Source organism: Microcaecilia unicolor, chromosome 2 (assembly GCF_901765095.1).
Source record: "Microcaecilia unicolor chromosome 2, aMicUni1.1, whole genome shotgun sequence".
Lineage (NCBI taxonomy): Eukaryota > Metazoa > Chordata > Amphibia > Gymnophiona > Siphonopidae > Microcaecilia > Microcaecilia unicolor.
Window position 1 is genome coordinate 173,619,148 of NC_044032.1, and position 22,126 is coordinate 173,641,273.

General features: G+C 44.0%; 1 protein-coding gene across 2 annotated transcripts in view; it reads left to right on the forward strand.

The window, feature by feature from the left end:
• Positions 1-22,126, forward strand: part of AP3S1 (adaptor related protein complex 3 subunit sigma 1) — a 188,856-nt gene that overhangs the window by 69,649 nt on the left and 97,081 nt on the right. For both annotated transcript variants that reach the window (XM_030193508.1, XM_030193507.1), the window contains exon 3: positions 6,302-6,413. In XM_030193508.1, the coding sequence (XP_030049368.1) occupies positions 6,302-6,413 (112 nt within the window). The remainder of the gene's footprint in view (positions 1-6,301; positions 6,414-22,126) is intronic.

Below are 22,126 nucleotides of genomic sequence, written 5' to 3' on the forward strand. Positions count from 1 at the left end.
CCCTTGACTCTGTTCTTTCATTCCTAAGTCCAGAGTGAGCTGGTTGAGTACTCCTCTCTTTCTACAGTTGTACTCTGGTATGCTGCTGCCCTTTTGTTCGTTGTTCTCCTGGAGAGACTAGTGCTCCAGTTAGTTGGTTCTTTCGACTCTGGAGTCTCTTTTTGTTCTGTGGAGTTTGATTCTCTCACTAGGCGTGGGTCTGGGTGGTTCCTGGGCCTTGCTTCCTTTCTTCTATAAAGTGTGGCGCACTGTTTGGGGTTGCATACTCCTAGTACTTGTTAGGGTCTGTCAGGATGAACCTCTTCTCAGTGCTGCGCTCACAGAGATATAATCTGCAAAGTGAGACTCACTTCTTTTCCCTCCTTTTCTGGACCGAGTATGAGATCACCTCTCCCCGTCACCTTAGGTGAAGTAAGTTGTCAGAGGAACAAACAAACAAAATTCAATTCTTTATGTTCCTTTAATCAGCTTCTTTCCCCGTTCTCTTTAGCCAGGCTTCAAAACACAGTTCACTTTAGCCGGGCTTCAAAACACAGTTCACTTTAGCCAGCCTCACAGATCCACCACCCTCATCTGTCAGCATTTACTTCCTGACATCCACCCACCGGATCTCTGTTGGCCGCTGTGATTTCCTCTTGTGTACTTCCAGCAGTCACTCTTCTCCTCCAGTACTCCCTGCTGAAACCCCCATCTCCTCTAACTGCTTTTCCTCTACTTGTCCTGATTCCTCCCACTCCACGCCCTCTCTTGATGATCCACACTCTCCTCATCTGATTCCATTTCCCAATCAAACTCCTCCCCTCCCTCCTTTTGAACCTGATGGGTTTTCTTGTCCTGATTCCTCCTGTCTTGAAATGCCCTCTGGGACCTGTAGTTTCCCCGTTCCAAATTCCTCTTGTCTTGCAATGCCCTCTGGGACCTGTAGTTTCCCCATTCTGAATTCCTCCTGTCTCACAATGCTCTCTGAAACCTGTAGTTTCCCTGTTCCTCACAGGTCGCTTCATTCGACCATCTTGGATTCAAGGCAGACTGGCAGGTTTGGGAGTTAGTCTTTGTCCTTCCAGAGTTCGGAGAAGTGGATCCTGGTCTAGGTGAGACAGTTCTTCTCCTTGTTGCTTGGATATGACTGTTGCCTTCCTTCCAAGGTGGGGGGGGGGGGGGGGGGGGTCCTTTGGCATGAATATCTTTTGCTGCTTCTTTTGCTACTCTCGGGACAGGGGTATGTAATTTTATTTTATTTTTTTGCTCAGGACGTTTGTTTTACGTCCTACGGCCTTAGTCCCTTTTCTGGTGTCTAACTCTGTTCCATTTTGGTAGCCTGGTGGTTTGGATATTCAAATCCTTTTCTGCTGATCAGTTTTTTGCTGTGTGTATAGCTTTGTTGATTTTTCAACCTTCTGCATTCTTCTTTTCTCCCCCCCCCCCCCCCCCCCACCATCTTTGGAAAACTGCTTTGCTACATCCTATTGGTCTGGATGGTCTGGTATAGATGACAAGGAAGGAAAAATTATGTTCTTACCTGATAATTTTCTTTCCTTTAATCATACCAGACCAGTCCAGATGCCCTCCCTGGCTAAAGTCTGTCTGTGTGTTGTTTCCTCTAGGTATCCCTGGCTGTTCCACAACTTTTCAATATGGTGGGATGTCCTACAGCACTGCCTACTTCATCTTCTCTATTCAATCTCCTGCCAATTGTTGTTGTGCCAGCTCTGTATGACTCCTGTTACTTGGGATCACGGAGTTCTTTCCCTGGATTCAGGGGTAGATTATGTGCTTGGGCAAGCTCAGTATGGACCATTCCCTCCCGCTTACTTTACTGTGAGGGGAGGTTGCAGTTGCCTTTGGCCAAGCAGGAACTGTGAGGTTCTTCATATTTGCTCCAAGAGTTTGCCTGTTTGGTATTAACTGTGTTTTCTTCTAGACTTCAGAGCACCATTGCTTGGCTATTCGAAATACTAAACATTCCAGGCTGCACGATACCCTTAAGGGGTGGTTTACTTGGAATTAGTTTTTCTGTCTTCCGCTGGTAGATGGATACACCCATTAGTCTGGACTGGTCTGTTATAGTAACATAGTAGATGACGGCAGAAAAAGACCTGTGCGGTCCATCCAGTCTGCCCAACAAGATAAACTCACATGTGCTAATTTTTGTGTGTACCTTACCTTGATTTGTACCTGTCCTTTTCCGGGCACAGACCGTATAAGTCTGCCCAGCACTATCCCCGCCTCCCAACCACCAGCCCCGCCTCGCACCACCGGTTCTGGCACAGACCGTATAAGTCTGCCCAGCACTATCCCCGCCTCCAAACCACCAGTCCTGCCTCCCACCATCGGCTCTGGCACAGACCGTATAAGTCTGCCCAGCACCATCTCCGTCTCCCGCCACCGGCTTTGCCACCCAATCTCATCTAAGCTCCTTAGGATCCATTCCTTCTGAGCAGGATTCCTTTATGTTTATCCCACGCATGTTTGAATTCCGTTACCGTTTTCATTTCCACCATGTCCCGCGGGAGGGCATTCCAAGCATCCACTACTCTCTCCGTGAAAAAATACTTCCTGACATTTTTCTTGAGACTACCCCCCCCCCCTTCAATCTCATTTCATGTCCTCGTTCTACTGCCTTCGCATCTCCGGAAAAGGTTCGTTTGCAGATTAATACCTTTCAAATATTTGAACGTCTGTATCATATCACCCCTGTTTCTCCTTTCCTCCAGAGTATACATGTTCAGGTCCGCAAGTCTCTCCTCATACGTCTTGTAACGCAAATCCCATACCATTCTCGTAGCTTTTCTTTGCACCACTTCAATTCTTTTTACATCCTTAACAAGATACGGCCTCCAGAACTGAACACAATACTCCAGGTGGGGCCTCATCAACGACTTATACAGGGGCATCAACACCCCCTTTCTTCTGCTGGTCACACCTCTCTCTATACAGCCTAACAACCTTCTAGCTAGGGCCACCGCCTTGTCACACTGTTTCATCGCCTTCAAATCCTCAGATACTATCACCCCAAGATCCCTCTCCCCATCCGTACCTATCAGACTCTCCCCACCTAACACATACGTCTCCCGTGGATTTCTACTCCCTAAGTGCATCACTTTGCATTTCTTCGCATTGAATTTTAATTGCCAAACCTTAGACCATTCTTCTAGCTTCCGTAGGTCCTTTTTCATGTTTTCCACTCCCTGGTGTCCACTCTGTTACAGATCTTAGTATCATCCGCAAATAGGCAAACTTTACCTTCTAACTCTTTGGCAATGTCACTCACAAATATATTGAATAGAATCGGCCCCAGCACCGATCCTTGAGGCACTCCACTACTCACCTTTCGCTCCTCCGAGCGAATTCCATTCACCACCACCCTCTGGCGTCTGTCCGTCAACCAGTTCCTAATCCAGTTCACCACTTCGGGTCCTATCAGCCCATCCAGTTTATTTAAGAGCCTCCTGTGGGGAACCGTGTCAAAAGCTTTGCTGAAATCTAAGTAGATTACGTCCATAGCTCGTCCCTGATTCAATTCTCCTGTCACCCAATCAAAGAATTCAATGAGGTTCGTTTGGCACGATTTCCCTTTGGTAAAACCATGTTGTCTCGGATCTTGCAACTTATTGCTTCCAGGAAATTCACTATCCTTTCCTTCAGCATCGCTTCCATTACTTTTCCAATAACCGAAGTGAGGCTTACTGGCCTGTAGTTTCCAGCTTCTTCCCTATCACCACTTCTATGAAGAGGGACCACATCCGTCGTTCTCCAATCCCTCGGAACCTCTCCCGTCTCCAAGGATTTATTAAACAAATCTTTAAGAGGACCCGCCAGAACCTCTCTGAGCTCCCTCAGTATCCTAGGGTGGATCCCATCCGGTCCCATGGCTTTGTCCACCTTTAGCTTTTCAAGTTGTTCATACACACTCTCATCCGTGAACGGTGCTCTATCCACTTCAATCTCATTTCTACTTTTTGCAGTCCATCGCGGTCCTTCTCCAGAATTTTCTTCTGTGAAAACAGAACAGAAGTATCTATTTAGCAAATTTGCTTTTTCTTCATCATTATCCACATAGCGGTTCGCAGTATCTTTTAGTCTCACAATTCCCTTTTTAGTCATTCTCCTTTCACTAATATACCTGAAGAAAATTTTGCCACCCCTCCTTACATTTCTAGCCATTTGTTCTTCCGTTTGCGCTTTTGCCAGTCGTATCTCTCTCTTGGCTTCTTCCAGTTTCATCCGGTATTCCTCCTCGTGTCCCTTTTCTTGAGTTTTTTTTTGTATTTCTGGAACGCCAACTCTTTAGCCTTTATTTTCTCAGCCACTTGCTTGGAGAACCATATCGGTTTCCTTTTTCTCTTGCTTTTATTTACTTTCCTTACATAAAGGTTCGTGGCCCTATTTATAGCTTCTTTCAGCCTGGACCACTGTCCTTCCACTTCTTGTATTTCCTCCCATCCCATCAGCTCCTTCCTCAGGTATTCCCCCATTTTACTAAAGTCAGCATGTTTGAAATCCAGGACTTTGAGTTTTGAGTGGCCACCCTCCTCTTCAGCCGTCATATCAAACCAAACCGTTTGATGGTCACTGCCGCCTAGGTGGGCACTCACTCGGACATTTGACACATTATCCCCATTTGTTAGTACCAGATCTAGCGTCGCTCCCTCCCTCGTGGGTTCTGACACCATTTGTCTGAGCAAAGCACTTTGAAATGCATCCACGATCTCTCTACTTCTTTCCGATTCCGCAGACGGAACCTTCCAATCTACATCCGGCAGATTGAAATCTCCCAACAACAGCACCTCTCTTTTCTTCCCCAACTTTTGAATATCAGCGATCAGATCTTTATCTAGGTCCTCCAATTGTGTCGGGGGTCTGTAGACAACACCCACATGGACAGAGGTTCTATCCTCTCTTTTTAAGGTGATCCATATCGCTTCTTCCTTTCCCCAGTTCCCTGTCATTTCAGTCGCTGTGATATCATTTCTCACATACAGAGCTACTCCTCCACCTTTGCGCCCCTCTCTATCCTTCCTAAAAAGATTATAGCCTGGTATGTTTGCATCCCATTCATGGGAACCATTGAGCCATGTCTCTGTGATTGCTTAAGACCTATGGAATGTGTTTGCTGTAACCTATCTCTAGAACAGCATTGAAATGCCCAGAGCCACAAGTGTAAGGTAGGGGGAATCAGAATATAGTCTTATCTGAGAGCACCCAAATCTGTCCAGCTTCTGTGCAGAGACAAAAAGTTATGATTAAAGGAAAGAAAATTATCAGGTAAGAGCATAATTTTTCCTTCCAATTAGCAATCAATCAGTTTGGGGAAACAGGAACAGAAAATAGAGCAGCAAGGAACAGAAAATAGAGCAGCAGTATGTGGCATTCTATAACCAGACCATAAGTACAATATCACCAGAGATGAACCATTAAGGGTTAGATTTACTAAAGCATGTACTGCATTAGCACACAACACAAATTATTTGCTGCAGGGCACATTTGATTCAATGGAACCTATTTACCAGTCATGCACACTAACATGACAGCACACTTAGTAAATCTGAATATCCTGTAGTCTTGTCATTTCTGTTCTGTTCTCTAATTTTTCCCTTACCTTACTGAAGGGTCTTTTACAAGCAATGGCATGCAATTTTTTTTTGATAATATTTTTATTAATAAGAGAAATGTACAAACAACCCAATTACCAACACTTATTGCAGGGTCCATTTTTATGCAGTATGCATAATGCATGTGAACACCATTAGCACACTGTTGGCAAAAAAAACCCTTTAATGTGTTTTGGCAGCATGTTGTACAAAATTGTCTTGTCGGTAAAGTTGCTTATGCTGAATTCAGAACATTTGGGGCCCTGTTTACTAAGCTGCACTATAGGCGAGCTAAGCATTAGTGCGCTCTAATGCTTGAGACACTCATAGGAATATATGGGTGTCTCTAGCGTTTAGTGCGTTCTAATTTTAGCGCTAAACAGGGCCTTTAGCTAGCAAAGATTCTGCTATATCATTTTTGCTTTTCTCTGGGATCAGACTGGTGAGTGATGTCACTGAGAAATATAAAAGGGCTAGTAAAATTATTTTCTGAACTGGCAGAACATATTGCAAAGAATGGGTAAGGGAAATGAGATCATTTTAATATGTAGCTCTTTTATTCATGTATTTAATCCTTTTAAAGAGTTTAGAAAGCTTTCCGTCTGATTCTTTTTATACAGTGTTCTACAGCATATGAGCTATTGTTTGAGCCTTGTTAAGCACATCCTAAAAGTTGTTTGCTGTGTATAATTTGTGTCCTTTTTGTTTAGATTAATAGGTGGTTCTGACAACAAACTGATATACAGACACTATGCCACGTTGTATTTTGTCTTCTGTGTGGATTCTTCAGAAAGTGAGCTTGGAATTTTAGACTTAATACAAGTAAGTGTTCATAATAATGGATCTTCAGTTTTCAGTATTTTTGTCCTAGTAGCGTTGGACTTTTTGCAGAATCGACCTTATTTAGGCAGTCCTTTATTTCTAATAATCTTTGGCTATTGTTTTCAATAGCGTTTACTATTGTTTTGGGTGAGTGAAAGTGGCGGCAAGCTCTGCCTAATGGCTTCAGCCCGTATAATGGGCTAGATAGGCTTACCCTGTCTCCTGTTTTCATCTAACCTCCTTGGACAGGAGGATCCACCAAGGCAAGTACTGATCTGGCCATTTGTTTGGCAGAGTGGAGTGGGGGGGGGGGGGGGGTAGTGTGACTGTACTCTCTGCTGTCACTATTGTCTTAATCAGTCAATGAACAGCAGTATGTGTTGTTTCTGGATTTGTTGTATGCTGTTAAGATTGCACTGTTGCACAGCAGAACTATTTGAAGGGTTATATGTATCTCAGATCAATTGATACACACAACCTCCGCTGATTTCTTACAGTTTAAATCCATCGTGGAAAAGGGTCAGGAATTGTGGATGCAAGCTGTCTACTATACCTGAGTTGATGCTTAAAATGGTTGCATTCACATCTAATGATGTGCAGTATTCCTCGCCCCCCTGGATGAGTGTAATGAGTATTCCCACTGCTGGGTGGAATGTACCACAGGGAGGGGAGGTTGGAGTGAATTGCTGGTAGAGGGTAGAGCTATCTGGATATGTGTCTGGGGGAAGAGAAGAAATAAGTGAGAGGTAGGGTTCAGGGTATATGTCTGTGAAGGGATGAGAAACCTTGGGGATAGACAGAATTTGTAGTCTTGGTGGGAGTTAGGGAGAGAGACCTAGGGGGTTGGGGAGAGAACACTGCAGAGTGTGTGCTAGATGGTGGGGAGATAGAACAGGGGAATATAGAGGGGTGGAATCAGGGGGAAAGAACTAGGAGGCAAAGAGAGGAAGCTGGGTAGTGGTCACCCTGGAAAAGGAGCAGTGAGTGCTGGGGGTTGAACCTACTGGGGGGGGGGGGGGGGGTGAGGGTATGTTAAAAAGTTTTATTTATTTAAAAATATTTATATCCTGCACCATCTCCAACTCTGGCAGGTTACAACAAAACATACAGATTAAAATGATGCATCACAATGATACAATACATAAAAGCAAAATTCTTAAAATAATATTAGTAATACATCCTGCCCAGGTTTTCCTCAAATTAGATATAATGTTCAAATGTACAATTTATATGTGCTGTCTGCAGTCTTATCTAGGGAAGGCTTGTGCAAAAAAGTATGCTTTTAGCAATTTTCTGAAAGTCAAATAGGAAGATATATTTCATACTGTATCTAGCAGAGCGTTCCTCAAGGATGGTCCAAAAAATCTAAAAGTGACTCCTGATAGATACCAAGAGGCTCATTTTCAATGCACTTGGACTTAGAAAGTTCCATATATTACTATGTAATTTTATAAGTCTAAGTGCTTTGAAAATATGCCTCTAAGTCTCAAAGGTTTGAATGATGGTACTTCTAATAAACCTTTTGAAGCAGAGTGCATAGAACGACATGATGTGTAAATTTTTAAGAGGCAATGACAGGTGAAGTCGTCATGTAGAGTCTTATACGAATTTTTAAAATTATCCATAGAAATAAAACAAAATAAAACATGGAAAAGAAAATAAGATGGCACCTTTTTTATTGGACATAACTTAATACATTTCTTGATTAGCTTTCGAAGGTTGCCCTTCTTCGTCAGATCGGAAATAAGCAAAAGTTGGTAGATGACAGTATATATATGAGTGAAACATCAAAACATTTCTAAAAGTTATCCTAAACTGGATAGGTAACCAATGAAGTTGAATTAATACAAGAGTGATATGTGTAAAATGAGAAGTATTTGATATTAAACAAGCGATTGTATTTTGCACTATAACAACTGAATCCTAAATAAAGGAAAGGGAAATGGGACTTGATATACCACCTTTCTGTGGTTTTTGCAACTACATTCAAAGCGGTTTACATAGTATATAAATATACTTATTTTTCTCCGAGGACAAGCAGGCTTCAATATTCTCACAAGGAATAACATGTATAGAATGTACGTTTGGGAAGCTTGCCAGGTGCCCTTGGCCTGGATTGGCCGCTGTCGTGGACAGGATGCTGGGCTCGATGGACCCTTGGTCTTTTCCCAATGTGGCATTACTTATGTACTTATGCTGATCCACGTCGCCTGGTCCGGCATTTTTGCCAAAGTAAAAAAAAAAAAAAAAAAAGTAGAGCTTTGTGGAGTTGCGTTAAGACTTATTCTGGAATATATTCTTTTTCCTGTAATAGACTTTTCAAAGATACACCATTAGGTGGTGCTAGTACCCCATGCTAATTGTAGAATATAACTAAAGGCCTCAAAGTGAAATGCTTTTTTTTAACAGTCTTGTGCTGATTTTGGCATTAGAATATGTTCAGCCTACCTTTTAGCTTCTGTTCCTGTCCCAGCCTAATCAAGTACAGCAGCTTCTGGATCTACTGGACCACCAGCCTCCATTTATAATTACCCATGGTTGACCCATATTTTCAAACCATCCTCCCCAACTCTAGTCATTGCAATGTCGGTCCTTGTCCAGGTGCTGCGACTGCATCTCTATCAGAACCCAATATGTGTGTATCAAAAGACTGGCCACTAGGTGTCTCTGTAGTACACTGGTTGGGACTCCATCCCAAGGCAGAGTGAATAAGTTTCTTCTCTACATCCCCTGCCCTTGCCTACAGTGAATGGCACTGCTACTCATCTATCAGGCCAGCCCAAGTCAAGACTCGTTCTAGTTCTCTTGTGCCCCTGTAGCATCATACAAAGTAACTGTATACGTGGCTGTGGGTGTTGGATGACTTTGTTCCCTAAATAATTGAAGTAATTCAAAAACTTTTGTGCTTGCTCAGGTCCCTTTATCTAATATTACATTTTGTTTAAAGATCAGACGCCATTCAGTATGATACATTCAATAATTGGGGGGGGGGGGGGGGGGACTTTCATATCATTATGTTCATTTTCTGAGTCAGTGAGTAGTCCCCAAAAGCTCTAATGAATGTATCCAAGCTGTTTCAATGATTGTGATGATACCCTGTGGAAAGCTGCAGATGCATGGAGTTATTTTGTGATATGCCTTGCTTCTTTCCACATGCAAAAGTAATCTGGTAAATAGGTAAGCTAGTATTGCTACAGCACAAAGCAGCATGCTCCTGAGGTTTTTGGATTTTGTTTTTTAACTACAGTTTGGACCTGCCTAGTTTGGTTTTGTAAGTTGTGTATAGCAATTCAAAAATAGCACTCTTTCATAGGCATTGGAATAGGGTGGAACTACTGTGGCATCAGCAATTTGGGTGCTTGAGGGGCAGAGTTGGAGTTCTGCTATATCTACTCTCTCTCCAGAGCTTTTGCTGTTGTAATGGATGCTAAATAACAGTAACTGATCTGATTGCCTCCTTTGCACGTGTGGCTGTGTTTATCTTTCATTTGTAGAATTATAGAACATATTAATTTTGTATTAGAATAAGGGCTGGAAGGATTTTCTTTAAAAACCTTGGGTACCAGTCAAAATGTTTCAGTAGTCGGGGTGTAAAAAATTCTGATAACTTTTTTTTTGTTCTTTTAAACACCCCCCCCCCCTTTATTTTTTTCTTGAGCCATGATGACTAGAGGAAGAACAATTTGTGAGTGCAGTATGGCTGTCTGTACTGGTGAGATGGAAGAGGGGATGAAGGGCTGATAGAAAGGTAAGAGATCTAGAGAGGCACTGAGGTTAGAGGAGGATTGGAGGGCTTGGAAGAGGAAGAAATGCAAGAGAAGGGGGCAAGAGGCATAAAAAAGGAGGTTAGATAGATAAGGGGGAGGGGAGTCGGTCTTTAGATCACAGGTGTAAAACGTTGTAAAAAAAGTTATTTACACTAGTTTTTTTTTCCATACACCTCAAAGCAAGAATTTTATAGGAAAACAAAACAAGAAAATAACTGTATCCCACATTCCCTAATCCAGCCCTCCATATAAGGGGTTACCGTGAACATAGCCCTAAAAAAATGAAATGTCAGTCCCAAATAGAGCAGCAGATTAACACAGGGGAATTGAGTCAAAATCCTGAAATGAGCACATTTTCAGAGTTCAAGTTTTAGCGTTCTTGTACAATCTTATCACTCATTTGTCAGCTGGGATGAGTCAAAGAAAATATGATATTGTGGTTTTTTTTAAAGTTTCCATATGTTTATAAAAGTACCGGTAAGGCCCCCATTTGCAGTAGTATAGGTCTCATTAATAGAAATCACTTATGCCATTTCTAATTGGCCTTTACCATATCAGGAAAGGCTCAAATCTTCAAATTTATAAACAAATCTTCACAATTAAAGTACAACTTCAGTATCTACTTTCTGTCTGGATCAGTTTTGTGTCAATCAAGGTTGAAGGAACTGCCATCATCTTTTCATTGGAAGTTTAAAAAAGTCACCCAGATAAGACTGTCCTCAGGAGTGGGAGAATTCGTTATGAACCCCACCTAGCTACTTAATGTTGAGCCCCAGTGAGTCAAAAAAGACACTGTAAGTGGATTGGATGCACAGGAGAGAGGGGGGGGGATCCAAAAACTGGCCAATTCCTATTTATACATTGAAAATAATTGTTTATACCGTTGCTTTGTCATGTTAGTGTTTTAATTGTGTTGGTTCTTTTTTCTGGTTTCCAGTTTCCAGGGTTTCCCGTCCTTTGGCCATTTCTTTTCTCTTCTCTTCTTCACTTCCTCCCCTACCTCTCAACACTGATCTTTTCCTTTTAGTTTTCTTCTTTTTATTTTTTGGTTTTTTTTTCCATCCACTCCATTTCAGTATTCCTTACCATGTAGACTTCAGTCATCCTCTCTCTACTGTACCTACTTATTGATCTTCAACCTTCTCCCCCAGCCCTCCTATTTCCCCACTCTCCCTCCCCTATGTCTAACATCTTTTCCCATACTCACTATCCCCACCTCCCCTCTTACTTCCCCCTCCCTCACTGGCTCTGCCTTCACAGTAAGAATGTTTTGCTCTCTTGACTTGCTTTCCTCCACACTGAGCTGCTAGCATTGCTGTAGGTTTAAACATAAGAACAAGTACTTCTGTTCTCGTGTTTAAACCTGGGGTGCTGCAGGCAGCCAAGCACAGAGGAGAGCACAGTGACCACAACAAGTCAACATGATTGTACCACTGTAAAAAAAAAAAAGAAGCAGATACAGCTGATGCTGGGGGTTGGGTGCCAATGTATGCAGGATGTTGAGGGGGGGGGGGGGAGCAGCAGTTGCTTCAGGGCATCATAACCCTGTGAGCCAACACTGTATAAATGCAGGGCCTTTGAGCCTCTCATAGGCCTTTTCTTTCCTTGGCCCTCTGACAGGGCATGGCCTCAAAGACCCTTTGCTTATTTTCTTTTAGTTCTGCCACAGGCTTAGCAAGATGGGTGGTGGCTGGGAGGGAGGGAAAAGTGCTGGAATGGGGGGGAGGGAATGTGAGGAAGCTATAGGGAATATGCTTGCTGCTTCTGAAGAGGACTAGGGATGCAGCAGTGGGCCGGATATAGGTCCACAGTAAGCCAGAAATGACCTGTGGGCTGTGTTTGACACCCCTGTTTTAAATGCTGAAAAAGGGAATGGAATAAAGAATTAAAGGGACTGGAGGCTCTAAACTGAGAGAGAAATCTGGTCCTCCCCATGACAAAACTTTACAGATAAGGAACAGATTTGGGGTAGGGATGGAGGGAAGAAAAGTTGGTTATCCAAATATTTGTGCATCTATGATATTTTAATCAAAGTCTGTTTCTTGGCTTTGTTGCCTTGTTTGCTGTTTTGTGTCCCATTCATTAATTAAAAATTTAGTTCTGTGTTTCCCTTCTTTTTATTTCAACCATGCCTTTGACTTTAAAATACCTTGTTTTTATTGTATTCTTTAGCAGTTTGTGCTGTTTTTCACATTGAAATGTCTCCACAGCAATAGTCAGTTTAGTGAGACAAGAGAGAGATAAGAGAAACTTCTTAAGAACTAGTGTTTTGGACCAAAATAGAAATGAGAAAAGGGGGAGTTTAATAATTTTATGTAGCACTGTTTGTTTGTTTTTTCCAGCATTAGAGTCTTAGGAGGTGATTTTAGAGGCAATCCCACAAGTAGAGCAGCATTTTATGTGCAGAATTGCTTTTTTTTAATAAAATTGTCTCCTCTCTCCCCCTTCCCTCCCCTCCATCCATGTCCAGCAACTCTCCTCTCTCCCCTCCCCTTCCCTCCATCCATGTCCAGCAACTCTCCTCTGTCCCCTGCCCTCCCCTCCATCCATCCATGTCCAGCAACTCTCCTCTCTCGCCTGCCCTCCCCTCCATCCATCCATCCATGTCCAGTAACTCCCCTCTCTCCCTCCATCCATGTCCAGCAACTCTCCTCTCCCCCTCCATCCATCCATGTCCTCCAACTCTCCTCTCTTCTCTCCTCTCCCCTCCATCCATCCATGTCCAGCAACTCTGCTCTCTCCCCTGCCCTCTTCTCCATCCATCCATGCCCAGCAATTCTTCTTTCTTCCCTGCCCTCCCCTCCTATCCATGCCCAGCAATTCTCCTTTGCCCCTATCATCCCCTCCCATCCATGTCCAGCAACTCTCCTCTCTCCCCTGCCCTCCCCTCCATCCATCCATCCATGTCCAGCAACTCTCCTCTCTCCCCTCCCCTCCATCCATCCATGCCCAGCAATTCTCCTCTCTTCCCTGCCCTCCCCTCCTATCCATGTCCAGCAACTCACCTCTCTCCTTCCCTCCATCCATCCATATCCAGCAACTCACCTCTCTCCCCTTCCCTCCATCCATCCATGTCCAGCAACTCATCTCTCTCCCCTCCCCTCCATCCATCCATGTCTAGCAACTCTTCTCTCTCCCCCTCCCCTCCATCCACCCATATCCAACAACTCTCCTCTCTCCCCTGCCCTCTCCTCCATCCATCCATGCCCAGCAATTCTTCTCTCTTCCCTGCCCTCTCCTCCCATCCACGTCTAGCGATTCTCCTTTGCCCCCTATACTCCCCTCTCATCCATGTCCAGTGACTCGTCCCAGCCCCCACCTGCCTGCCCTCTTCTCCCTCAACATCCCCGTTTTTGTTTCTGCCGACCTGAGTGGTTTAAATCTTTTATTTTACCTCAGTCACAGCAGCCACGTCAGTGAAAACACTGTTCGTCTCTAGCCTTCCCTTCATTCCCTCTGTGTCCCACCCTTGCAGAAAGAGGAAATTTTGTGAAAAGAAGGCGGGACACTGAGAGGGAACGCCTGGAAGGCTAGAGACGAGCAGTGCTTTCACTGGCATGGCTGCTGCGACTGAGGTAAAATAAAAGATTTAAAACCCCCAGGGTGGTGCAGGAACGAAACAAGGGCTGTCGGGGAGCTGAGGTAAGTGGCGGTAAGCATGGCTTCTGTCACCCTCTAGAGGTTGGAGCACCCCTGCCATGCATACCTCGCTTACCGGGTGTCGCCGACCCTGAAGAGCAGGGCTTGCAGCATAATCTGCTTTCAACTTAGAGACCCTTTCCTGCTCTTTTTCCAACAGCGTGATGCGAAGCCCTGCCCCCTTGTGACGCAATCAGCATTTTCAACACATTCTCAAGGAGGAACCTTATCAGCGTGCTGAGTCTGAGACACTTCTACCATCCTGTCTGATTCCTGTGCTCCTCTGAAGAGCAAGGTTGCAGCATAATCTTTTAACTAGAGACCCTTTCTTGCTCGTTTTCCACCTGCGTGGCGTAAAGCCCCACCCCCTCATGACATCATCAGTGGCTTCATCATGCTCTCACAGAGGAACCTTAGCGTGCTGAGTCTGAGGCACACCACTGAAGAGGCACGCTTAAGGGGTGTATCATGCACCTTAGTGGGCAACTTTAGGACTAAGGCACTGTTCAAAAGACCCAATGTTTTGGTTGTTACTATTAAAGGTGAACTGTTCAGTATTGTGTATCTGGATTTTCAAAAGGCGTTTGACAAAGTACCTCATGAAAGACTCCAGAGGAAATTGAAAAGTCATGGGATAGGAGGTAGTGTCCTATTGTGGGTTAAAAACTGGTTAAAAGATAGAAAGCAAGAGAGTAGGGTTTAAATGGTCAGTATTCTCAATGGAGGAGGGTAGATAGTGGGGTTCCCCAGGGGTCTGTGCTGGGACCGCTGCTTTTTAACATGTTTATAAATGATCTAGAGATGGGAGTAACTACTGAGGTAATTAAATTTGCTAATGACATATAGTTATTCAAAGTTGTTAAATCGCAAGAGGATTGTGAAAAATTTCAAGAGGAACTTACGAGACTGGGAGACTGGGCATCTAAATGGCAGATGACGTTTAATGTGATAAAGTGCAAAGTGATGCATTTGGGAAAGAGGAACCGGAACTATAGTTACCTGATGTAAGGTTCCACATTAGAAGTCACCGACCAGGAAAGAGATCTAGGTGTCATTGTTGATGATACATTGAAACCCTCTGCTCAGTGTGCTGCGGCCGCAAAGAAAGCAAATAGAATGTTAGGTATCATTAGGAAATGAATAGATAACAAAAATGAGGATGTTATAATGTCTTTGTATCAGTCCATGGTGCGACTGCACCTCGAATATTGTGTTCAATTCTGGTCACTGCATCTCAAAAAAAATATAGCGGAATTAGAAAAGGCACAGAGAAGGGTGACGAAAATGATAAAGGGGATAGGATGACTTCCCTATGAGGAAAGGCTAAAGCGGCTAGGGCTCTTCAGCTGGAGAAAAGACGGCAGAGGGGAGATATAATAGAGGTCTATAAAATAATGAGTGGAGTGGAACGGGTAGACGTGAATCGCTTGTTCACTCTTTCCAAAAATACTAGGACTTGGGGGCACGCAATGAAGCTGGAAAGTAGTAAATTTAAAAGAAATCGGAGAAAATATTTCTTCACTCTACGAGTAATTAAACTCTGGAATTCGTTGCCAGAGAATGTTGTAAAAGCGGTTAGCTTAGTGGGGTTTAAAAAAGGTTTGGATGGCTTCTTAAAGAAAAGTCCATAGACCATTATTAAAATGACTTGGGGAAAATCCACTGCTTATTTCTAGAATAAGCAGCATAAAATGTATTGAACCTTTTTTGGGATCTTGCCAGATATTTGTGACCTAGATTGGCCACTGTTGTAAACAGGATGCTGAGCTTGATGGGCCTTTAGTCTGTCCCAGTATGGCAATACTTATGTACTTATTTACAGCTGTGTTGTCTAGGGTTGGGATGGATGGAAAATCAGAAGTTGGAAAATGTGGAGGAGTTAGTAGATTTATCAATACCAAGGATACAATCAGATTACAATCGAGTGTGCCATAGGACTAGAGTAAGTAGAGATTTGGGTAATTTGGTAGATTGTACATAAGTACATATAAGTAATGCCACACTGGGAAAAGACCACGGGTCCATTGAACCCAGCATCCTGTCCACGACAGCGACCAATCCATGCCAAGGGCACCTGGCGAGCTTCCCAAACATACAAACATTCTATACATGTTATTCCTGGAATTGTGGATTTTTCCCAAGTCCATTTAGTAGTGGTTTATGGACTTGTTCTTTAGGAAACTGTCTAACCCCTTTTTAAACTCTGCTAAGCTAACTGCCTTCACCACGTTCTCCGGCAATTAATTCCAGAGTTTAATTATGCGTTGGGTGAAGAAACATTTTCTCCGATTTGTTTTAAATTTACTACACTGTAGTTTCATCGCATGCCCCCCTAGTCCTTGTATTTTTGGAAAGCGTGATCAGACGCTTCACATCCACCTGTTCCACTCCACTCATTATTTTATATACCTCTATCATGTCTCCCCTCAGCCGTCTCTTCTCCAAGCTGAAAAGCCCTAGCCTCCTTAGTCTTTCTTCATAGGGAAGTCGTCCCATCCCCGCTATCATTTTAGTCGCCCTTCGTTGCACCTTTTCCAGTTCTAATATATCTTTCTTGAGATGTGGCGACCAGAATTGAACACAATACTCAAGGTGCGGTTGCACCATGGAGCGATACAATGGCATTATAACATCCTCACACCTGTTTTCCATACCTTTCCTAATAATACCCAACATTCTATTCGCTTTCCTAGCCACAGCAGCACACTGAGCAGAAGGTTTCATGTATACAGATCCCAGAAGTAGTATGGGGTGTTAAACCTATTTATGATAATGTTCGGAAAAAAAGATTGAGAGACAATGGTAGGTGTATAATATACCCTCCCATTATTTCCAGGGTTCCTACTGAAGAGGATTTTAAATGCTTGCTCAGTCTGTAATAAGACAATATTAATTCATAACCTACTACTACTACTAATCATTTCTATAGCACTACTAGACATATGCAGCTCTGTACACATTATAAGCAGGTACTTTCTCTTGCCATCTGAAATTAGACTTGGATTTTCCTATCTTAGATTTAGGCAAGTATTAAAAGCTCTTTTGTTTAACAGATTTTTTTTTAAAATTTGTTTTTGTGTACATCTTCAATAATGTTTTCTCCTTAGAATTCTTTTTGTAATCTGCTCTAAACCATTTTGTTAAGATGCAGAAAACAAGTACTTGTGTTATTACTTATGACCTGGCTTGGCAATAGTTGGAAACAGGATACTGGGCTAGATCGACCTTTGGTCTGACACAGTAGGGCATCTCGTATCTTCTACGTTTATTTAATCTCCCTCATTGCGCCCTTTTTCCAGATCATTGGGTAATCATTTATTACTAGTCATCCTATGAAGAATTTTATTAGATGCCTTCTAGAAATCCAGACGCATTATATCGACTGTTTTACCTTTATCCATGTTTGTTTATACCTTCAAAGAATTCTGATTTGTAATGCAGAACATCCCTTGTCAGATTCGTGCTACCTCTTCCTATTAAGCCATGTTTATCCATATGATATAACAATAACTTCCACCATTTTTAACCATTATTCACAGTTTAGTTCTTCATAGTTTATTCACAAGTAGATGATTCATAAATATATTTCAGTTGTATGTCAAGCTGATCATCTGGAAACAAAATTCATGATGATTAAACTTTATGAAAGCTTCAGTACATGACAGCAGAATATAAACAAGACTGTTAAACTGTTTTTTGGCCAGTTTTAGTTGTATAAACTGAGTCGTAAAAGAGTAGCATGAATTGCCCAGTCTCTTCTTATATCACTGATAGAAATGACTTCTGTGTTAGAATGGCTCCTGACTCTTAGTTAAATGTCTTACAATGTTTGCTTCACATACTATAGCTTTATTTGTTTAGAGAGCCCAATTCCTAAATGTATTAGGTTTTACTGTTTTTTTTCCCATCGGTGCTTTGCTAGCATAAATATATTAAAACATGCATGACTTGGCCAGATCTATTTTAGGTACATAATGCAATGTAAGAGTAAAGTCATCTTTTTAGCCATCATTGATATACAGCTGCTGAAAGATTTCTTGTCCAAGTTAAAAAAAAAAAAAAAAAAATTATATATATAGAGGATCATTCCCAAAGTTCAGTGGAAGAGCTGAGGTGAATCTGTGCAGTCACTTGCTCAAAGCATGTGGTTGTTAAAAAAAGCAGGATCACTACATGAATTAGATGCTTCGCTGATTGCTGTCAAACGTAAGAATGATTAGCGGAGCTTTAAAAATGAATTGAATTTGTAACAAAGACAGAGGTAGTGAGGAGTAACAGGCCAAGAAAAGAGCTTACTGACTCAGCAAAAGAGTAATCGGATGGGTAAAAGGAGCCAAACGAGAAGGAACCAGAAATTGCAGCATAGTTTTTAGGGTACAGATACAAGTTTAGTGTCAAAAGCAGTACTGAGTCTTGGAGTTGGCGTTGACATCGAAGGAAGCATCGGAGTCGGGAGTTGAGGTAGGGATGGCTGCTGAAAGACCCCGAGACACTGGGAGTAGTGAGGCATTGAGTGGGTCTCCATCTGCCTCGAGGCTTCCTGCTACGCATGCCCTCCGGGACTGGCCATCGTCGGACCCAATCCCGAGGTGACGTGAGGATTCGACGTTGTCCTCATTGGCACCGAGGAGTTTGGATGAAGTGCATCGGTTGAAGGCCAAGAAGCACCGACATGGATCTCCTTCGCATGGTACCGGGAGTTCTGGGGCGCTGAGGGGCACTGCACCCGAAAAACATTGACGCCAGGAGGACCGCTCCCCCTCCATCCAAGAAGTGCCAATGCGTCTTTTTCCCAGCAGCTGAGATCCTGCTCCCGCACCTCAGGCAGTTCGGCAACCTCGCCCCACACCGGTCCCTCAGCCTTTGCCGATGGTGGCTCTTGACGAGTGTATCCAGGCCTTGCTCCCTGAGCTCTTGGAGGGATTGATACAGCGATGTGCTTTGGCCTGCCATGCCTTCCGCTTCAACCCCGCCTGGCCCTCAGCTCGCGGTGTGGCCTCCGGCACTGGCGCTGCTTGCAGCTCCAGTGTCGATTGCCACCCAGGCCAGTTCTCCTTCGACGTCGGTGGAGGAAGCTTCACCGGAGTTGAGGTGGGAGCCGACTCCTCTACACTGTTCTCGAGGATATGGATTCTCTACGTCAAGGCGGGCCCGGTCTCGGACATCCCTGAGGGAAGTGCTGTCCGATACTGAAGAGGAGCGTTTGTGGGAATGAGAAGAGGATCCCAGGTACTTTTCCTCCGATGAGTTTTATGGGATCCTTTCTGATCCTTCTCATCCACCTTAGAGTCCCTCCTTCACCTCTTTTGTTCGGGAAATGGTGGAGGCCATTCTATTCCCTTTAGAATTGGAGGATGGGCCAAGACGCTCGAGGTCCTGGACTACACCTTTCCACTTAAGAAGGCAGTGACAGCTCCTCTCCACAAGGTACTCAAGGCAGTCCTCGTACGGAAATGGTGTCCCCTCTGACCCTGTGGTCCCTAACAAGATTGATACCCAATATCGGATCCATGGGGAACCTGGGTTGGTGAGGTCTCAGTTACCCCACAACTCCATGGTGCTGGATACTGCTCTCAAAAGTGGCAAATCAAAAGAAAAAAAGCAGATCAAAAAAGACAAAAAAATAGGAGGGTAACAGAAGAAGTGGTTTATTACAAGTTACCCGACGTGGCCACGTTTCGCCCTCAGGCTGCGTCAGGGGTAAAAAAACTAATAGGGGTAAAAAGCAAAGTGAAACCCCTAAAAGTAGTCCTACAACCACCTTACATAAGTGCTTCCCAAGCTTACTCAGTTAGGATATACTCTGTTTGCTTTCCAAACCTCCAAATTGCAAACAGAGCTCATTTGTTCAGCTCTCAGCATAAACAGGTACTTGCAAAGGAACTCTTCACCCTTCTAAAGGCCCATTCCACCAGGGGAAGAAGGGAGGGTATTCTATTCCAGATACTTCCTTGTGCAGAAAAAGAAAGGGGGGATATGTCCCATCCTAGACCTATGGGCCCTGAACAAATTCCTGGTTCGAGAAAAGTTCAGGATGGTTTTCCTGGGCTCCCTTCTTCCCATGATTCAGGAAAATGATTGGCTATGCTCTCTGGACTTGAAGGATGCGTGTATATACACACATTCCGATATTTCCAGCTCACAGGAAGTATATTCGATTTCGACTAGGAACACATCACTTTCAATACCACGTGTTGCCTTTTGGCCTCGTTTCAGCTCCCAGGGTTTTGACAAAACAAAAGTGTCGCTACAGAGGCTGGGAGTGCATGTGCTTCCTTATCTTGACCATTGGCTGGTGAAGAGCACCTTGGAGGAAGGTGCTCAGGAGTCAGTGCAGATGACTATTCAGGTGCTAGAACTCCTAGGGTTCGTAATAAACTACCCCAATTTCCATCTCTATCCAGCTCATTAATTGGAGTTCATAGGAGCCCTGCTCGATTTGAAGAATGTCAAGGCCTTCCTTCCGGAGGCGTGTGCGGACAACCTTCTCTCCCTTGCGTTCAGGGTTTGGGCATCACAGCAGGTCACAGCTCTGCAGATGTTGAGATTGTTGGACCACATGGCTTCCACAGTATATGTTACACTCATGGCCCATCTTCACATGAGATCTGCTCAATGGATCCTAGCTTCTCAGTGGTATCAAGCCATGGGGAGTCTAGAAGATGTCATCCAAGTGTCCCCAGAGCTTGTGTGCTCTCTGCAATGGTGGACAATTCGATCCAATCTGACCTTGGGACTACCATTCCAAATTCCTTGGCTGCAAAAAGTGCTGATAATGGATGCATCTCTCCTGGGGTGGGGAGCTCACATAGATGGGCTTCACACCCAAGGAGTTTGGTCCCTCCAGGAAGCGAATCTTCAGATCAATCTCCTGGAGCTCTGAGCGATCTGGAATGCTCTAAAGGCTTTCAGAAATCGACTGTCCAATCAAATTATCTTAATTCAGACAGACAATGAGGCTGCGATGTATTACACCAACAAGCAGGGTGGCACCAGATCTCACTTTCTGTGTCAGGAAGCCGCCAAGATGTGGCTTTGAGCACACTGTCACAGCATGTTTCTCCAAGCCACTTATCTGGCAGGCATAAACAACGGCCTGGCTGACAGACTTAGCAGGATAATGCAACCTCACGAGTGGTCTCTGAATGTGGGCATAGCCCGCAAGATCTTCCGAGCGTGGGGCACCCACTTGATCAATCTTTTTGCCACTCAACTCAACCACAAGGTCGCTCAGTTTTGTTCCAGACTTCAGGCCCACGACAGACTAACGTTAGATGCCTTCCTTCTTCATTGTATGAGAGGCCTTCTGTATGCGTATCCTCCCAAACCTCTAGCAGGAAAGACTTTGTTGAAACTCAAGACCTCTGAACCATGATCCTGATTGTGCCCTACTGACTGTGCCAGATTTGGTTCCCTCCTCTTCTGGAATTGTCCTACGAAGAACTGTGGAGATTGGAATGTTTTGCAACCCTCATCATGCAGAATGAGTGGTGCTTCTACATCCCAACCTCCAGTCTCTAGCTTTCACGGCCTGGATGTTGAGAGCTTAGAATTCACTTCCTTGGGTCTTTGGGTGTCTCCCGAATCTTGCTGGCTTCCAGGAAAGATTCCACTAAGAGGTGTTATTCTTTTAAATGGAGGAGGTATGCTGTCTGGTGTGATAGCAAGGCCATAGATCCCCTTTCTTGTCCTACACAGACCCTTATTGAATACCTTCTACATTTATCAGAGTCTGGTCTCAAGACCAACTCCATAAGGGTTCACCTTAGTGCAATTAGTGCTTATCAACGTGTAGAAGGTAAGCCTATCTCTGGACAGGCCTCTCGTTCGCTTCACGAGATGTTTGCTTTTGTCAAAGCCCCCTGTCAAACCTCCACCAGTGCCATGGGATCTCAACGTCGTTTTCACCCAGCTAATGAAAGCTCCTTTTGAGCCACTGAATTCCTGCCATCTGAAGTACTTGACCTGAAAGGTCGTTTTCTTGGTGGCTGTTACTTCAGCTCGTAGGGTCAGTGAGCTTCAGTCCTTAGTAGTGGATGCTCCTTATACTAAGTTTCAACACAACAGAGTAGTCCTCCACACGCACCCTAAGTTCCTGCCGAAGGTGGTGCCGGATTTCCATCGAAACCAGTCGATTGTCTTACCAACATTCTTTCCCCAACCTCGTGCCCACCCTGGAGAAAGCAGCTTGCACACCTTGGACTGCAAGAGAGCGTTGGCCTTTTACGTGGAGTGGATGAAGGCCTTCAGGCAGTCCGCCCAGTTGTTTGTTTCTTTTGATCCCAACAGGAGGGGAGTCGCCATCGG